Source organism: Nerophis lumbriciformis, linkage group LG03 (assembly GCF_033978685.3).
Source record: "Nerophis lumbriciformis linkage group LG03, RoL_Nlum_v2.1, whole genome shotgun sequence".
NCBI lineage: Eukaryota > Metazoa > Chordata > Actinopteri > Syngnathiformes > Syngnathidae > Nerophis > Nerophis lumbriciformis.
Window position 1 is genome coordinate 39,186,870 of NC_084550.2, and position 15,470 is coordinate 39,202,339.

General features: G+C 42.1%; 1 protein-coding gene across 2 annotated transcripts in view; it reads right to left on the bottom strand.

Moving 5' to 3' along the window:
* arhgap40 (Rho GTPase activating protein 40) overlaps positions 1-15,470 on the bottom strand; it is a 96,887-nt gene that overhangs the window by 56,448 nt on the left and 24,969 nt on the right. For both annotated transcript variants that reach the window (XM_061937701.2, XM_061937702.2), the window contains exons 4-6: positions 15,373-15,457; positions 11,104-11,234; positions 1,012-1,177 (exon numbers count right to left, since the gene is read on the bottom strand). In XM_061937701.2, coding sequence (XP_061793685.1) covers positions 1,012-1,177; positions 11,104-11,234; positions 15,373-15,457 — 382 coding nt within the window. The remainder of the gene's footprint in view (positions 1-1,011; positions 1,178-11,103; positions 11,235-15,372; positions 15,458-15,470) is intronic.

Genomic DNA, 15,470 nt, shown 5'->3' on the forward strand with positions numbered 1-15,470 from the left:
ATAGTTTACCATGAGGTCAGGATCGAGGTTAGGTCTTTCGAGCAGAGGATGAATAACTACTTTTTTGAATGCTAGGAGAACAGTGCCAGAGGAAAGTGATACGTTTATAATATTAAGCACTGATGGTCCTAATATTACAAACAGTTCCTTGATAAGTTTTCCAGGAAGTGGGTCAAGTAAACATGTTGTTTTTTTTTGTCCCAGTTACAAGTTGCAGGAATTCCTGTTATTTCTTCAAAAAGAGAGAGATTATTTTGGAGGGCAATATCCGTCGTATATACATTCGTATCTGTGTTTATAGAACCCAGTTGTAGCTGGGATGCGTTGTCTTTAATCTCCTTTCTAATGAGTTAAATTTTCTTATTAAACTAATTCAAAAAGTCATCTGCCGAGTTGGTGGATCTACTGGGGGGAGTCCCCTGATTTTTACTTGGTACCGGATTGGAAATAAAATCAATGGTATCTATCGCACATCACTACACATTGAGACCTGTGCGCGTTCATCCTCGAGTCAGATAAAGATCAAATTTGACTTACTTTACTACAATGTGCCACAGAAATCCTGTAAGACAGTCAGCTGGAAAAAATCTGATTTAGAAAATTACAAAAAAAAATTTGTACAATCTATTTTAATCCAGTGTGTTGCTCGATTTCACAAAGCCCTTATCCAACAAGAATGTCTACCAAGCCCCAACAATTCAATTGCAAATTCATGTGGCCCTGAGAGCGCTATTTATGTATACAGAACAGCTAAGATCTTGCGAATAACTCTCTAGATACTAGACCCCTGGTAAAGGACATGAGAAACATATTTTTTTGCATAGTAATGCAACATGTACACAATTACACATGAGTGTATGTCTATGTTAATGTTTATGGGACATCATAATGATACATGTCAAAACAACTGTAAGGTATAGAGTTTACACCAATTATTTTGCAATGGTTTGATTGGTGGGTTAACAATTAGGGAACTACGGAGTAGATGTTGTTTGTCATCAGTTGTCATACCTGGGATTTTCCTTTTGGTCTTCTTGTGCCGCTTGACCCCCAGCTCAAGGAGATCGCACAGCGCCGTCATGTCGATAAGAGCCAACTGCCGCACCTTCTTCATGTCGCTGTGGGACAGATCTTGAATTTGAGTGACCCCTAAGCTGCACTTGGGGCAGATCACCCGCTGGTGAGGTGAGCGTTGGAGGTGGGTAAAAGCCCACAGAGACAATGAGGATTGGCAGCGTAGAGGAAAAAGGAAAACACAACCTGCTGTCATTTATCAAATGAACAAAAAGGCACAGAAGGAACATGAGTCATGTTTTCCTCCCTGTTGAAGCATTTTGATTATACGTCAGGATCAAACTGGTTTACTGACATTGGTGTGTATGAAACTTTGGCTTAACTAATGAAAATTGTGAATGAAAAATGTTTGTGGAGTTTTTAAAGGGAAACTTAGCCATTTTTATGTAAGACAAGAACACATATGTTATTCTCTTTTTAATGCTTTCTAACCCGTTAATACTTGTAAGCAAACGTCAGATAACAATGGAGCCAATGGGAGTCGCTCTATTCCGCGTAAAAATTGCTCTAAAAAACATCCAAAAACCTCAGTCAACGTTTTAAATACATTCTATAAGCATATATGTAATGTAGTAACACGCACATTAATTATAACATGCAATATATACGTATTTTGCTCATTTTCAGTCTGATAATAAACGCAACATTATTAATATTTCTACTACGGATAATTTAAACAAAAACTCGTCAAAACAGCCCAATACTTATAATATGGGCTTTTTAAACATAAGATCATTGTCTCCCAAAACGTTATTAGTTAATGAGGTCATTAGAGACAACAATCTTAACGCCATTGGTCTTAGCGAAACCTGGCTCAAACCAGACGAATTTTTTGCGCTAAATGAGGCATCTCCTCCTAACTATACGAATGCGCATATTGCCCGTCCCCTTAAAAGGGGTGGGGGGGTCGCACTAATATACAATGAAAACTTTAACCTTACCCCTAACCTAAATAATAAATACAAATCGTTTGAGGTGCTTACTATGAGGTCTGTCGCACCGCTGCCTCTCGATATGGCTGTTATCTACCGCCACCTCCAAAGTTATGGTACTCCCGTATACTAAAGTAATGTCCGATCATTACCTTATAAAATTCGAAGTTCTGACTCATTGTCAACAAACTAATAATAATAATAACTGCTATAGCAGCCGCAACATTAATGCCGCCACAACAATGACTCTTGCTGACCTACTGCCTTCGGTAATGGCACCATTCCCAAATTATGTCGGCTCTATTGATAACCTCACTAACAACTTTGACAATGCCCTGCGCAAAACCATTGATAGTATAGCACCGCTAAAACAAAAAAGGGCCCCTAAAAGGCGCACCCCATGGTTTACAGAGGAAACCAGAGCTCATAAATTATCATGTAGAAAGTTGGAACGCAAATGGCGCGCGACCAAGCTTGAGGTTTTCCATCAAGCATGGAGTGATAGTTTAATATCGTATAAACGCATGCTTACCTTAGCTAAAGCTAAATATTACTCAAATCTCATCCGCCTCAACAAAAACGACCCTAAATTTTTGTTTAGTACAGTAGCATCGCTAACCCAACAAGGGACTCCTCCCAATAGCTCCACCCACTCGGCAGATGACTTTATGAATTTCTTTAATAAGAAAATTGAACTCATTAGAAAGGAGATTAAAGACAACGCATCCCAGCTACAACTGGGTTCTATGAACACAGATACAACTGTATCTACGACGGATACTGCAATACAAAATAGTCTCTCTCTTTTTGATGAAATAACATTAGAGGAACTATTACAGCGTGTAAGTGGGATAAAACAAACAACATGTTTACTTGACCCACTTCCTGGGAAACTTATCAAGGAGCTTTTTGTATTATTAGGTCCATCAGTGCTAAATATTATAAACTTATCACTTTCCTCTGGCACTGTTCCCCTAGCATTCAAGAAAGCGGTTATTCATCCTCTGCTCAAAAGACCTAACCTTGATCCTGACCTCATGGTAAACTACCGACCGGTGTCCCACCTTCCCTTTATTTCGAAAATCCTCGAAAAAATTGTCGCACAGCAGCTAAATGAACACTTAGTGTCTAACAATCTCTGTGAACCTTTTCAATCCGGTTTCAGGGCAAATCACTCTACGGAGACAGCCCTCGCAAAAATGACTAATGATCTACTGCTAACGATGGATTCTGATGCGTCATCTATGTTGCTGCTTCTTGATCTTAGCGCTGCTTTCGATACCGTCGATCATAATATTTTATTAGAGCGTATCAAAACACGTATTGGTATGTCAGACTTAGCTTTGTCGTGGTTTAACTCTTATCTTACTGACAGGATGCAATGCGTCTCCCATAATAATGTGACCTCGGACTATGTTAAGGTAACGTGCGGAGTTCCTCAGGGTTCGGTTCTTGGCCCTGCACTCGTTAGTATTTACATGCTGCCGCTAGGCAACATCATACGCAAATACGGTGTTAGCTTTCATTGCTATGCTGATGACACCCAACTCTACATGCCCCTAAAGCTGACCAACACGCCGGATTGTAGTCAGCTGGAGGCGTGTCTTAATGAAATTAAACAATGGATGTCCGCTAACTTCTTGCAACTCAACGCCAAGAAAACGGAAATGCTGATTATCGGTCCTGCTAAACACCGACATTTATTTAATAATACCACCTTAACATTTGACAACCAAACAATTACACAAGGCGAATCAGTAAAGAATCTGGGTATTATCTTCGACCCAACTCTCTCGTTTGAATCACACATTAAGAGTGTTACTAAAACGGCCTTCTTTCATCTCCGTAATATCGCTAAAATTCGTTCTATTTTCTATTATACATGCGTTCGTTACGTCTCGTCTCGACTACTGTAACGTATTATTTTCGGGTCTCCCTATGTCTAGCATTAAAAAATTACAGTTGGTACAAAATGCGGCTGCTAGACTTTTGACAAGAACAAGAAAGTTTGATCATATTACGCCTATACTGGCTCACCTGCACTGGCTTCCTGTGCACTTAAGAAGTGACTTTAAGGTTTTACTACTTACGTATAAAATACTACACGGTCTAGCTCCGTCCTATCTTGTCGATTGCATTGTACCATATGTCCCGGCAAGAAATCTGCGTTCAAAGAACTCCGGCTTATTAGTGATTCCCAGAGCCCAAAAAAAGTCTGCGGGCTATAGAGCGTTTTCTATTCGGGCTCCAGTACTATGGAATGCCCTCCCGGTAACAATTAGAGATGCTACCTCAGTAGAAGCATTTAAGTCCCATCTTAAAACTCATTTGTATACTCTAGCCTTTAAATAGCCCCCCTGTTAGACCAGTTGATCTGCCGTTTCTTTTCTTTTCTCCTCTGCTCCCCTTTTCCTTGAGGGGGGGGGGCACAGGTCCGGTGGCCATGGATGAAGTGCTGGCTGTCCAGAGTCGGGACCCGGGGTGGACCGCTCGCCTGTGCATCGGCTGGGAACATCTCTACGCTGCTGACCCGTCTCCGCTCGGGATGGTGTCCTGCTGGCCCCACTATGGACTGGACTCTTACTATTATGTTGGATCCACTATGGACTGGACTCTCACAATATTATGTCAGACCCACTCGACATCCATTGCTTTCGGTCTCCCCTAGAGGGGGGGGGTTACCCACATATGCGGTCCTCTCCAAGGTTTCTCATAGTCATTCACATCGACGTCCCACTGGGGTGAGTTTTTCCTTGCCCGTATGTGGGCTTTGTACCGAGGATGTCGTTGTGGCTTGTGCAGCCCTTTGAGACACTTGTGATTTAGGGCTATATAAATAAAGATTGATTGATTGATTGATCTCCACCCCCTTCACAGCACTGAAACAGCACTTGTAACATTTACAAACGATCTCCTCGTGACAGCTAATTCTGGTCTTTTCACTGTCCGTATTCTTTTATATCTCACTACAGCCTTTAATGCCATTTCACACACTGTCCTCCTCAATAGATTGCACAGTATTGGCATCACAAACACACCTCTTCACTAGTTTACATCATATCTACTCCGTTCATCCAGATGCCCTCTGTCTCCCATTTCCTCTGGTGTTCCCCAAGGCTCTGTCCTGGGTCCCCTGCTTTTCATCATCTAAATTTGACTTCTTGGAAATATTTTCCATAAATTTAAAATACATTTTCACTGTTATGCGGATGACACCCAGCTCTACCTCTCTACCAGCTCTGCCTCCATGAACTCAAGCCGTGGTTCTCATCCAATTTTCTCCAACTCAACAGTAATAAAACCGAAGTCTTACTTACTCCATTCAAGCCAAAATCAATAGCTTGTCCATTACTGTCGGCAATTCCTCCGTCTCGCCCTCTTCCCAAGTTAAGAGACTGGGTGTCATCCACGACAGTACACTCTCTTTTCAAGCCTACATAAACAACGTTACCCGGTCTGCTTACTTTCATCTAATAATAATAATAATAATAACTGGGATTTATATAGCGCTTTTCTAAGTACCCAAAGTCGCTTTACATGTAGAACCCATCATTCATTCACACCTGGTGGTGGTAAGCTACTTTCGTAGCCACAGCTGCCCTGGGGTAGACTGACGGAAGCGTGGCTGCAATTTGCGCCAACGGCCCCTCCGACCACCACCTATCATTCATCATTCAGTTCACCGGTGTGAGTGGCACCGGGGGCAAAGGGTGAAGTGTCCCGCCCAAGGACACAACGGCAGTGATTTTTGGATGGTAAGAGGCGGGGAGCGAACCTGTAACCCTCAGGTTTCTGGCACGGTTGCTCTACCCACTACGCCATGCCGCCCCCACGCAGTATTAATCACCTTTGCCCATCCCTTACCCCACATAGTGCTGCCCTATTGGTTCATAGCCTTGTCACCACTCGCCTGGGCGACTGCCACTCTCTCCTGTTTGGTCTCCCTCACAAGTTACTATACAAACCTCACATTCTCCAGCACATCACCCTTTTTCTGCAGCAACTCCACTGGCTACCCATCAAACACTGTATCCAATTTAAAATAATTCTCCTCACTTACCAAACCTATCTATAACCTTGGCCCGTCATATCTTACCACAAGACCTTTGCAATTTCCCTCTTCAAATCAAGACTCAAAACACACCGATTCCTGACCAGGAATCGGTGTGTTTTGAGTCTTGATTATTCACTGTAAATTGTATCTATCTTTGTTGTTGTTGTTGTTTTTATCCAATTGATTTTATTGTTATGTTTTCGTATGGTGTCAAGTGCCGAGAAAGGCGCCTTAAAACTAAAATGTCATCCATCCATCCATCCATTTCCCGAGACGTTCCCAGGCCAGCCGGGAGACATAGTCTTCCCAACGTGTCCTGGGTCTTCCCCGTGGCCTCCTACCAGTCGGACGTGCCCTAAACACCTTCTTAGGGAGGCGTTCGGGTGGCATCCTGACCAGATGCTCAAACCACCTCATCTGGCTCCTCTCAATGTGGAGGAGCAGTGGCTGTACTTTGAGCTCCTCCCTGATGACAGAGCTTCTCACCGTATCTCTAAGGGAGAGCCCTGCCAACCGGCGGAGGGAAATCATTTTGACCGCCTGTACCAGTGATCTTGTCCTTTCGGTCATAACCCAAAGATCATGACCATAGGTGAGGATGGGAACATAGATCGACCAGTAAATTGTGAGTTTTGCCTTGCGGCTCAGCTCCTTCTTCACCACAATGGATCATTACAGTGTCCGCATTACTGAAGACGCCGCACAGGTCCGCCTGTCGATCTCACGATCCACTCTTGCCTCACTCGTTAGCAAGACTCCGAGGTACTCAAACTCCTCCACTTGGGGCACAATCTCTTCCCCAACCTGGAGATGGCAGTCCACCCTTTTCCGACTTGGAGGTGCTGATTCTCATCCCAGTCGCTTCACACTTGGCTGTGAACCGATCCAGCGAGAGCTGAAGATCCTGGCCTCAGGACCACATCATCTGCAAAAATCAGAAACCTAATCCTGCATCCCATTTGACTGCGCCTTGAAATTCTGTCCATAAAAGTTATGAACAGAATCGGTGACAAAGAGCAGCCTTGCCACCGAGGAGCTTTTTAACTATCTCGGCAACCTCAGCTCCAGAAATAGGAGAGCCCACCAAAGATTGCCCAGACACTGATTCCTCATAGGAAGACGTGTTGGTGGGATTAGATTTAGATTTAGACAAACTTTATTGATCCACAAGGGAAATTGTTCCACACACTAGTTCAGTTACAAAAGATGGAAAGTGTAAGAATGGAAAGGATATTACAGGTATAAAGTAGACAAAAAATTTACCATAGTAGCAATAAAAAATACAACATATATGTAATTTACATATTATATATTCCGTCTACCCATCCACAACATCCGCAGTCGAGGTCAGCAGAACATCTTCCCCACCATACAGTGCACTGCTTCCCCTTCCTGAGGCGGCGGATGGTGGTCCAGTAACCTTTTGAAGCCGTCCGGAAGTCGTTTTCCATGGCCTCCCTGAACTCTTCCCATGTCCGAGTTTTTGCCTCCACGACCGCTGAAGCCGCACACCGCTTGGCCTGTCGGTCCCTGTCCGCTGCCTCCGGAGTCCCATGAGCCAAAAGGACCCGATAGGACTCTTTCTTCAGCTTGACGGCATTCCTCACTGCTGGTGTCCATCAGCAGGTTCTAGGATTACCACCACGGCAAGCACCAACCACCTTGCGGCCACAGCTCCAATCGGCCGCCTCGACAATAGAGGTACGGAACATGGTCCACTCGGACTCAATATCCAGCACCTCCCTCGTGACATGTTCAAAGTTCTTCCAGAGGTGGGAATTGAAACTCTCTCTGACAGGAGACTCTGCAAGACGTTCCCAGCAGACCCTCACAATGCGTTTGGGCCTGCCAGGTCTGTCCGGCATCCTCCCCCACCATCGCAGCCAACTCACCACCAGGTGGTGATCGCTAGAAAGCTCCGTCCCTCTCTTCACTCGAGTGTCCAAAACATGAGACCGCAAATCCGTTGACACAACTACAAAGTCGTTCATGGAACTGCGGCCTAGGGTGTCCTGGTGCCAAGTGCACATATGGACACCCTTATGTTTGAACATGGTGTTCGTTATGAACAATCTGTGACGAGCACAAAAGTCCAAGCTTTGGACTTTTGAGCTGCCTCTGAGCTGCTGTTTAGTGCGTAAGCACAAACAACAGTCAGGACCCGTCCCCCCACCTGAAGGTGGAGGGAAACTACACTCTCGTCCACTGGGTTGAACTCCAACGTGCAGGCTTTCGGGGGGCATAAGTAAAATGTATTATTATTATTTTAAGCGTACGGTGTCGGATTAATTTCACATACGAATCACACAATCGCTTTTCCCTTCAACAACAACAAAACTCAGATCTACATGTCACTGGTGGCATCATCGTCGGCCTGTTAATTCACTTTGTCGCTGCATTAAACAGATCAGCGTGTGTATGCAAAATAATTGTATTCAGCTAAACTCAGAAAAAACTGAAATCATTGTCTTTGGCCCACAGAAGAACTATTACTAGTCACCTCGAGACTCTCCCTGAAATCTAATAATAATGTTAGGAATTTAGGGGTAATAATAGACTCAGACTTGAACTTTAAAGGCCACAATAAGTTAATAACATCAGCAGCTTTTTACCACCTCAAAACTTTGCCAAAATCAGAGGAACAATCTCTAAATAAGACTTGGAAAGACTAATCCATGCTTTTGTGTCGAGCAGGTTAACTACTGTAATGGCCTTCTCACTGAGCTCTCTAAACGAGCTGTAAAGCAGCTGCAGTAGATCCAAAATGCTGCTGCTTGAGTCCTGACTAGAACCAGGAAATATGACCATATTAGTCCGGTGCAGAGGTCACTGCACTGGCTTCCTGTTGCTCATATAATTAACTTTAAAACAGTCTTTTAGTGACCTTGTGCCAAAGTACATCTGACATGTTAAAACTATATGAACCACCTCAAGCTCTGAGAGCTTTGGTAATTGGCATCCTGCTAGTGCCTAGAGTCAGAACAAAATATGGTGAGGCTGCTCTTCAGTTTTATGCTCCTAAAATCTGGAATAATCTTCCTGAAGATGTGAGACAGGCCTCAACATTGGCAATGTTCAAATCCAGGCTGAAAACACTTTTTTTTTAATTGTGTATTTGAGTGTTTTATTTAAACAGTTTATATTTTATTTGAATTACGATAGTTTTATGATGATTTTATTGTATATTTTTTATTTGAGTTATGGTTATTTTTACGATTATTATATTTTTTAAATGTTGGCTTTTTGTAATTTTCTGTGCAGCACTTTGAATTGCCTTGTGTACGAATTGTGCTCTATAAATAAACATGCCTTGCCTTGTCTTGCCTTGCCTACTATCATGCATGAGTGCCAACAAAGACTACTTTGGGACAAATGGCGAGAACAACACGAAAAGCGCATGTTCCTCCCCGACCCCACCCTGTTTCTTCACGAGGATTATGAGACATTCTTCATCTATATGGGAATATATGAACATCCAAGCTGTCAGCATCTTAATGACAGCAGACCTTGTACAGTAAGTGATGTTTTATTATGTTTGTCGGCTCTCATAATGTCTGCAGTGAGCAGAAATCAGTGAAGAAAATAAGAGCAAACGTTGTGATGCGTTTTTCAAATTAACGGGCCGCGTATGCTTAATATGATTAAAATACGTATAATAATTATTATAAATGTTACAACGTTACATATATACTTACATCATGTAAACATTACACGTTATTATGAATGTTACTACATGACATACATATTTACATCATGTATATATTACATGTTATTATGAATGTTACTACATGACATATATACTTACATCATGTATATATTACATGTTATTATGAATGTTACTACATGACATACATACTTACATCATGTATATATTACACGTTATTATGAATGTTACTACATTACATATATACCGCATTTTTCGGAGTATAAGTCGCACCGGAATATAAGTCGCACCTGCCGAAAATGCATAATAAAAAAGGAAAAAAAACATATATAAGTCGCACTGGAACCCGGCCAAACTATTAAAAAAACTGACTTATAGTCTGAAAAATACGGTACTTACATCATGTATATAATACATGTTATTATGAATGTTACTACATTACATATATACTTACATCATGTATATATTACATGTTATTATGAATGTTACTACATGACATATATACTTACATCATGTATATAATACATGTTCTTATGAATGTTACTACATGACATATATACTTACATCATGTATATAATACATGTTATTATGAATGTTACTACATTACATATATACTTACATCATGTATATATTACATGTTAATAGAAATGTTACTACATTACATCTATCTTACATGTATATAAAACCCTATTGGAGGTCTTTGGATGTTTTTAGGGGCTACTTAGGCAAAATTGAACAGCTCCTGTAGGCTCCAGTGTAAACAGATTTTTGATCGATTTTATTTAATATTTAGAATGCATTAAAAAAAATTCCATCCGTCGTCATAATGATTGTGAACGATAGGCAACATTTAAAAAAAAGTGCAGTTCCTTTTTAAGCATTAAATGTAAAAAATATTAAGATAAAGTGTTAAAAGTAAGCCTTACTCTAACGACTGAGACCCTTTTGGGTCCTCACCAAAATTGAGGTAAGCCCTCGTGGATACAAGAAATATTGTACTATTTTTGAAAATTAAAAATACAAAATGGTCTCGCATGCTTTAATTTTTAGGGGTAGAGGTTTCTGACATAAAGAGAGTCAGAATTCAATGCACAATTTTAGAGACGGGGCCCTGAAATAGTCAACTGCAAACCGCCTGGTAAAATAAAATCACATAATAAGAATTGCACATTTTCAAAGTCTACAGCAGGCGACACCTTTATAATTGTCTGCAAAAAATAGACATGAGGTCATTGTATTTGTGTAATTACAAGATATATAAACACTAATGTTTGAGAAAAAGTAGAGATGTCTATGACAAGTTTTTATTTAATCCAGCATAAACAAACGTCACCCAGGCAACAAAAAACAACTACGGCAGCGATGTGTGAAATGCTTACCGGCAGGGTGCCGTCCTCTCTCTTCCGCTGGGCGTTATCATGTTTGGCCAGTCTGGCTTGTTCACAGTAAGCCACGTCGGTTTTAAACTCCTCCTCTTTTGCAGGGTTTCGCCGGCGTCCCGGTTTTTCATCTGGGTTAAAAAACAAACTTCAGTACAAGAAATGCTCATGGGCAAACATTTACCAGCCTTTTACTGTACTTTTTGTCACGGCACCTCCAAGGGAGTTCCTGCGCGCCACTCCGGCTGCAGCTGTCGCTAATGAGCTTCAGAGGCTTCTTAAGTCAGTGCGAACCTGCGTTCCGGGCCAGAACGTAGCGACCTGTTCCCGTACAGTAAGCCGACAACCCCTAGCTCTATGCACACTCTCTCTGTGTTTCTCCCCCTCCGTGTTCATTTGTCTCGTATCCCTTGTCGTTCCAGCAGCATTTCCTCCGTACCTGCGTGACGAGCTGTGTGTCTCGTCTCCCCGTATCCCCTCTGGTTCCCTGGCTGCTCCTTTTGGCTCTCGACCTCCCGCCTGGACACTGACTTTTGACGCCTCGCCCCTGCCCTTGAGCTCAAGCCTGCCCACAGACCTTCGAGCCTGCCTTGCCCCTCTTGGACTTCTGCACCTCGCTTAACACTCTGGGTAACACTCGTCAGTTAATCTCTACACATAGTCGCACACCACACATATTTTGGATTAGCTACACACTTCATTTTATATATATATAGAGCTAAAACGACGTCCCTGCTGTCTGTGCCGTCTTCCTCCCCCTCTGTACACGTAACACTTTTACTGCAGTGCTTTTATTTTGAAGCTTAGTTTGCAATGAACAGGAAGTCACTGTGTGCACTTTTAGTTGTAGTAGTTGTGCTGTCGTTTCAAGCTGCTTTGTGAGAATGAGGGAAATGACAATATTATACCACATGCGGACATAATCCAAATAATTTTCATAGAAATGACCCCATTAGGTATTTTTCAACCTTTTTGGAGCCATTTTTTTCATTGAAAAAATGCAGAGGTAGACCACCAGCAGAAAACATTAAAAAATGAAACTCAGCAGTCGATATTGACAATAAAAAGTAGTTCTGGCAATTGTTGGATATGACTTTAAACCATAACCATCTATATAGCTCTTGTCTCAAAGTACTGTCACGACCTGTCACATCACACCGTGACTTATTCTGAGTTTTCTGCTGTTTTCCTGTGTGTAGTGTCTTGCGCTCCTATTTTGGGGGCTTTTCCTGTTTTGTTGGTATTTTCCTGTAGCAGTTTCATATCTTGCTTGAACGCTACTCCCAGCACCTGCTTTGTTGTAGCAATCAAGACTATTTCAGTTGTTGCTATCCTTCTTTGTGTGGACGTTGTTGATTGTCATGTCATGTACGGATGTACTTTGTGGACGCTGTCTGCTCCACTCGCCGTAAGTCTTTGCTGTCGTCCAGCATTCTGTTTTTGTTTACTTTGCAGCCAGTTCAGTTTTAGTTTCATTTTGCATAGCCGCCCCTAAGCTTCAATGCCTTTTCTTAGGGGCACTCACCTTTTGTTTATTTTTGGTTTAAGCATTAGATACGACGTATACAAAGCAATTAGCTACCTGCTGCCACCTACTGATATGGAAACGTATTACACGGTTACTCTACCGAGTTCCATATTGGTTTGCATACAATATTTTTAACCAAAATAGGTTAAATTACATAATCTCCCACGGCACACCAGACTTTTTCTCACGGCACACTGGTTAAAAAACACTGCTCTATGTCATTATCAACTCTTCCTTTTACAATACCACTTGTCCATATTAGGGTCCCAGGTAAGATGGAGCCTATCCCAACATTAAGACGGGGGGACAGCGTGGCGAGGTTGGTGGAGCCGTGCCAGCAACCTAAGGGTTCCTGGTTCTATGCCCGGCTTCCGCCATCCTAGTCCTGTCCGTTGTGTCCTTGAGCAAGACAGTTGCGCCTGATGGGTGGTGGTTAGGGCCTTGCAGGGCAGCTCTCGCCATCAGTGTGTGAATGTGTGTGTAAATGTGGAGATAGTGTCAAAGCCTTGAAGGTAGAAAAGCGCTACACGAGTTTACCATTAAGACAAACAACTATTCACACTAACATTTATATGTACAGTATTTAGAGTCTACAGGTAACCTAACGTGAATATTTTTGGATTGTGGAAGGGAGCTGGAGTACCTGGATAAAACCTGCATGCACACTGTGGGAGAACATGCAAGTCGGTGTTGTCTAATAACAACAACACAATTGACCTGATAGTTGTTCGGCATAACTAGGCGACAAAGGTGGGACGACTTAAGCGGGGTTCCACTGTACTTGATTAATTACGTTTACTGCTAGAAACTACCTTGCTTAAAGGGAAAATGCACGCTTTTTGGAATTTTGCCTCTCATTCACAATCCTTATGTAAGACAAGAACACATGTTTAAATATGGCAAGTACGAGGTGGCTAACAATGCAGCTAGTGGGAGTACTCTATTAGGGCCATAAAACCCTCTAAAAAACATCAACAAACTGGCAACAATTGTTATGAACGAGGGGAGTAGACGGCACAGACAACAAGGGGCATAGTTTGGCTCTATGATTTATTATATATTTATATATACTATATATATATAATAACAAAAAATAATAACAATAAACAATTGTATGAAGTGTATGAAGGGCAGCACGGTGGAAGAGGGGTTAGTGCATCTGCCTCACAATACGAATGTCATGGGTACGATCCTGCCCTCGGGATCTTTCTGTGTGGAGTTTTCATGTTCTCCCCGTGACTGCGTGGGTTCCCTCCGGGTACTGCGGCTTCCTCCCACCTCCAAAAACATGCACTTGGGGATAGGTTGATTGGCAACACTAAATGGTCCCTAGTGTGTGAATGTGAGTGTGAATGTTGACTGTCTATCTGTGTTGGCCCTGTGATGAGGTGGCGACTTGTCCAGGGTGTACCCCGCCTTCCGCCCGAATGCAGCTGAGATAGGCTCCAGCACCCCCCGTGACCCCGAATGGGACAAGCGGTAAAAAATGGATGGATGGATAGTATGAAGTGTGACTAAATCCAAGAGAGTGTATGGTGTGTGCGACTATGCGCATGAATTCACTGCTGAGTGTTACCGTAAATGTTGAGCAAGAGGCAAGTCCAAAAGGGGGCAGGGCAACAAGGAATGACGAGACACACATCTCGTCAACGCGGGAACGGAGGTTGTACGCGAACAGATGGTTACGTTATGGTGCGGGATAGCAGGTTGAGCAGGCTTATAAAGGCAGGTCTGATCATCAGCTCCAGGTGTGCTGATTGCTGATAGATTGCCGCCGCCGGCCGCCGCCGGAGTGACGCGTGCAGGAGGTGCGCTCCGCCGGGCTTATTGATGAATGCGCATTGGCATGCGCCCGGGCCGTGACATCAATACTCCATTTACATCTCGCGACCTCAATATTAACCAAGTATTAGCAGTGTTGGCGCTAGGAATTTTCTAAATGGAGTCCCAGGGACCCCATTAAGTCATAAGAATGGGGCCCAACAGTAAATTTTTGGGGTCCCACTTTTTTGTAATCGTTTTGAAAACAAATGATAAATGTATGCATTATCCTGTTGTATCTCACATTCTATATTGTGTTTTGGTAAAAAGATTGTCATAAACGTTACTTCATTCATTAAATAAATTATACAAAAGAAAACACATTTTTATGCATATGTAAATGTATTCAGTTATAAACATTCATTCACTTTCTTCTTTCCTTCATGGATCTAAACTTTACCGCTGCCGGTAGTTTTTCCTATATTTGTATTTAATAAGTTGTTGGTGTATTTATTTCAATATAAAAGTGTAAAAAGTGTTTTGCTTGGGTCATAAAATGATGATAATGGTGTGCCAGGGCATACATACATTATTTATTTAACACTTAAATCTCTAGAGTCAACTTCAGATCTATCCGTCAATTCTAAGTTGTTGGAGGTTTTTTTTAATGTTGTTTTTTTTTGTTTGTTTTCTGCCCTTTTTGTCAAAGAAAACTATGTTTTTTATGGCAAACACACAAAATATGCAAAATCTTCCACAAAAAAATATTTTTCAAAGTGGAATATTTGATGTGAAGTAATCAAAGCCATATTGAAAATTCCTAGCGCCAACACAGAGTGATGATTACCTTTGGCTCCATTGTTAGCTGACTTTTGCTAGCTTTTATTTACATTTTAGAATACATATGATATAACATAACATAGGTTATACACAACATTTTAAAAAAGTGCAGTTCCCTTTTAACATTTACTTTGGCTCACCTGATTGAGGGTCTTGGGAGACTGATGCCAGGTTGTTTTGGGCCAACTCTTCACAAGGCTGAGAGTCAGACTGGCTCTGGTTCTCCTGAAAGAAATGA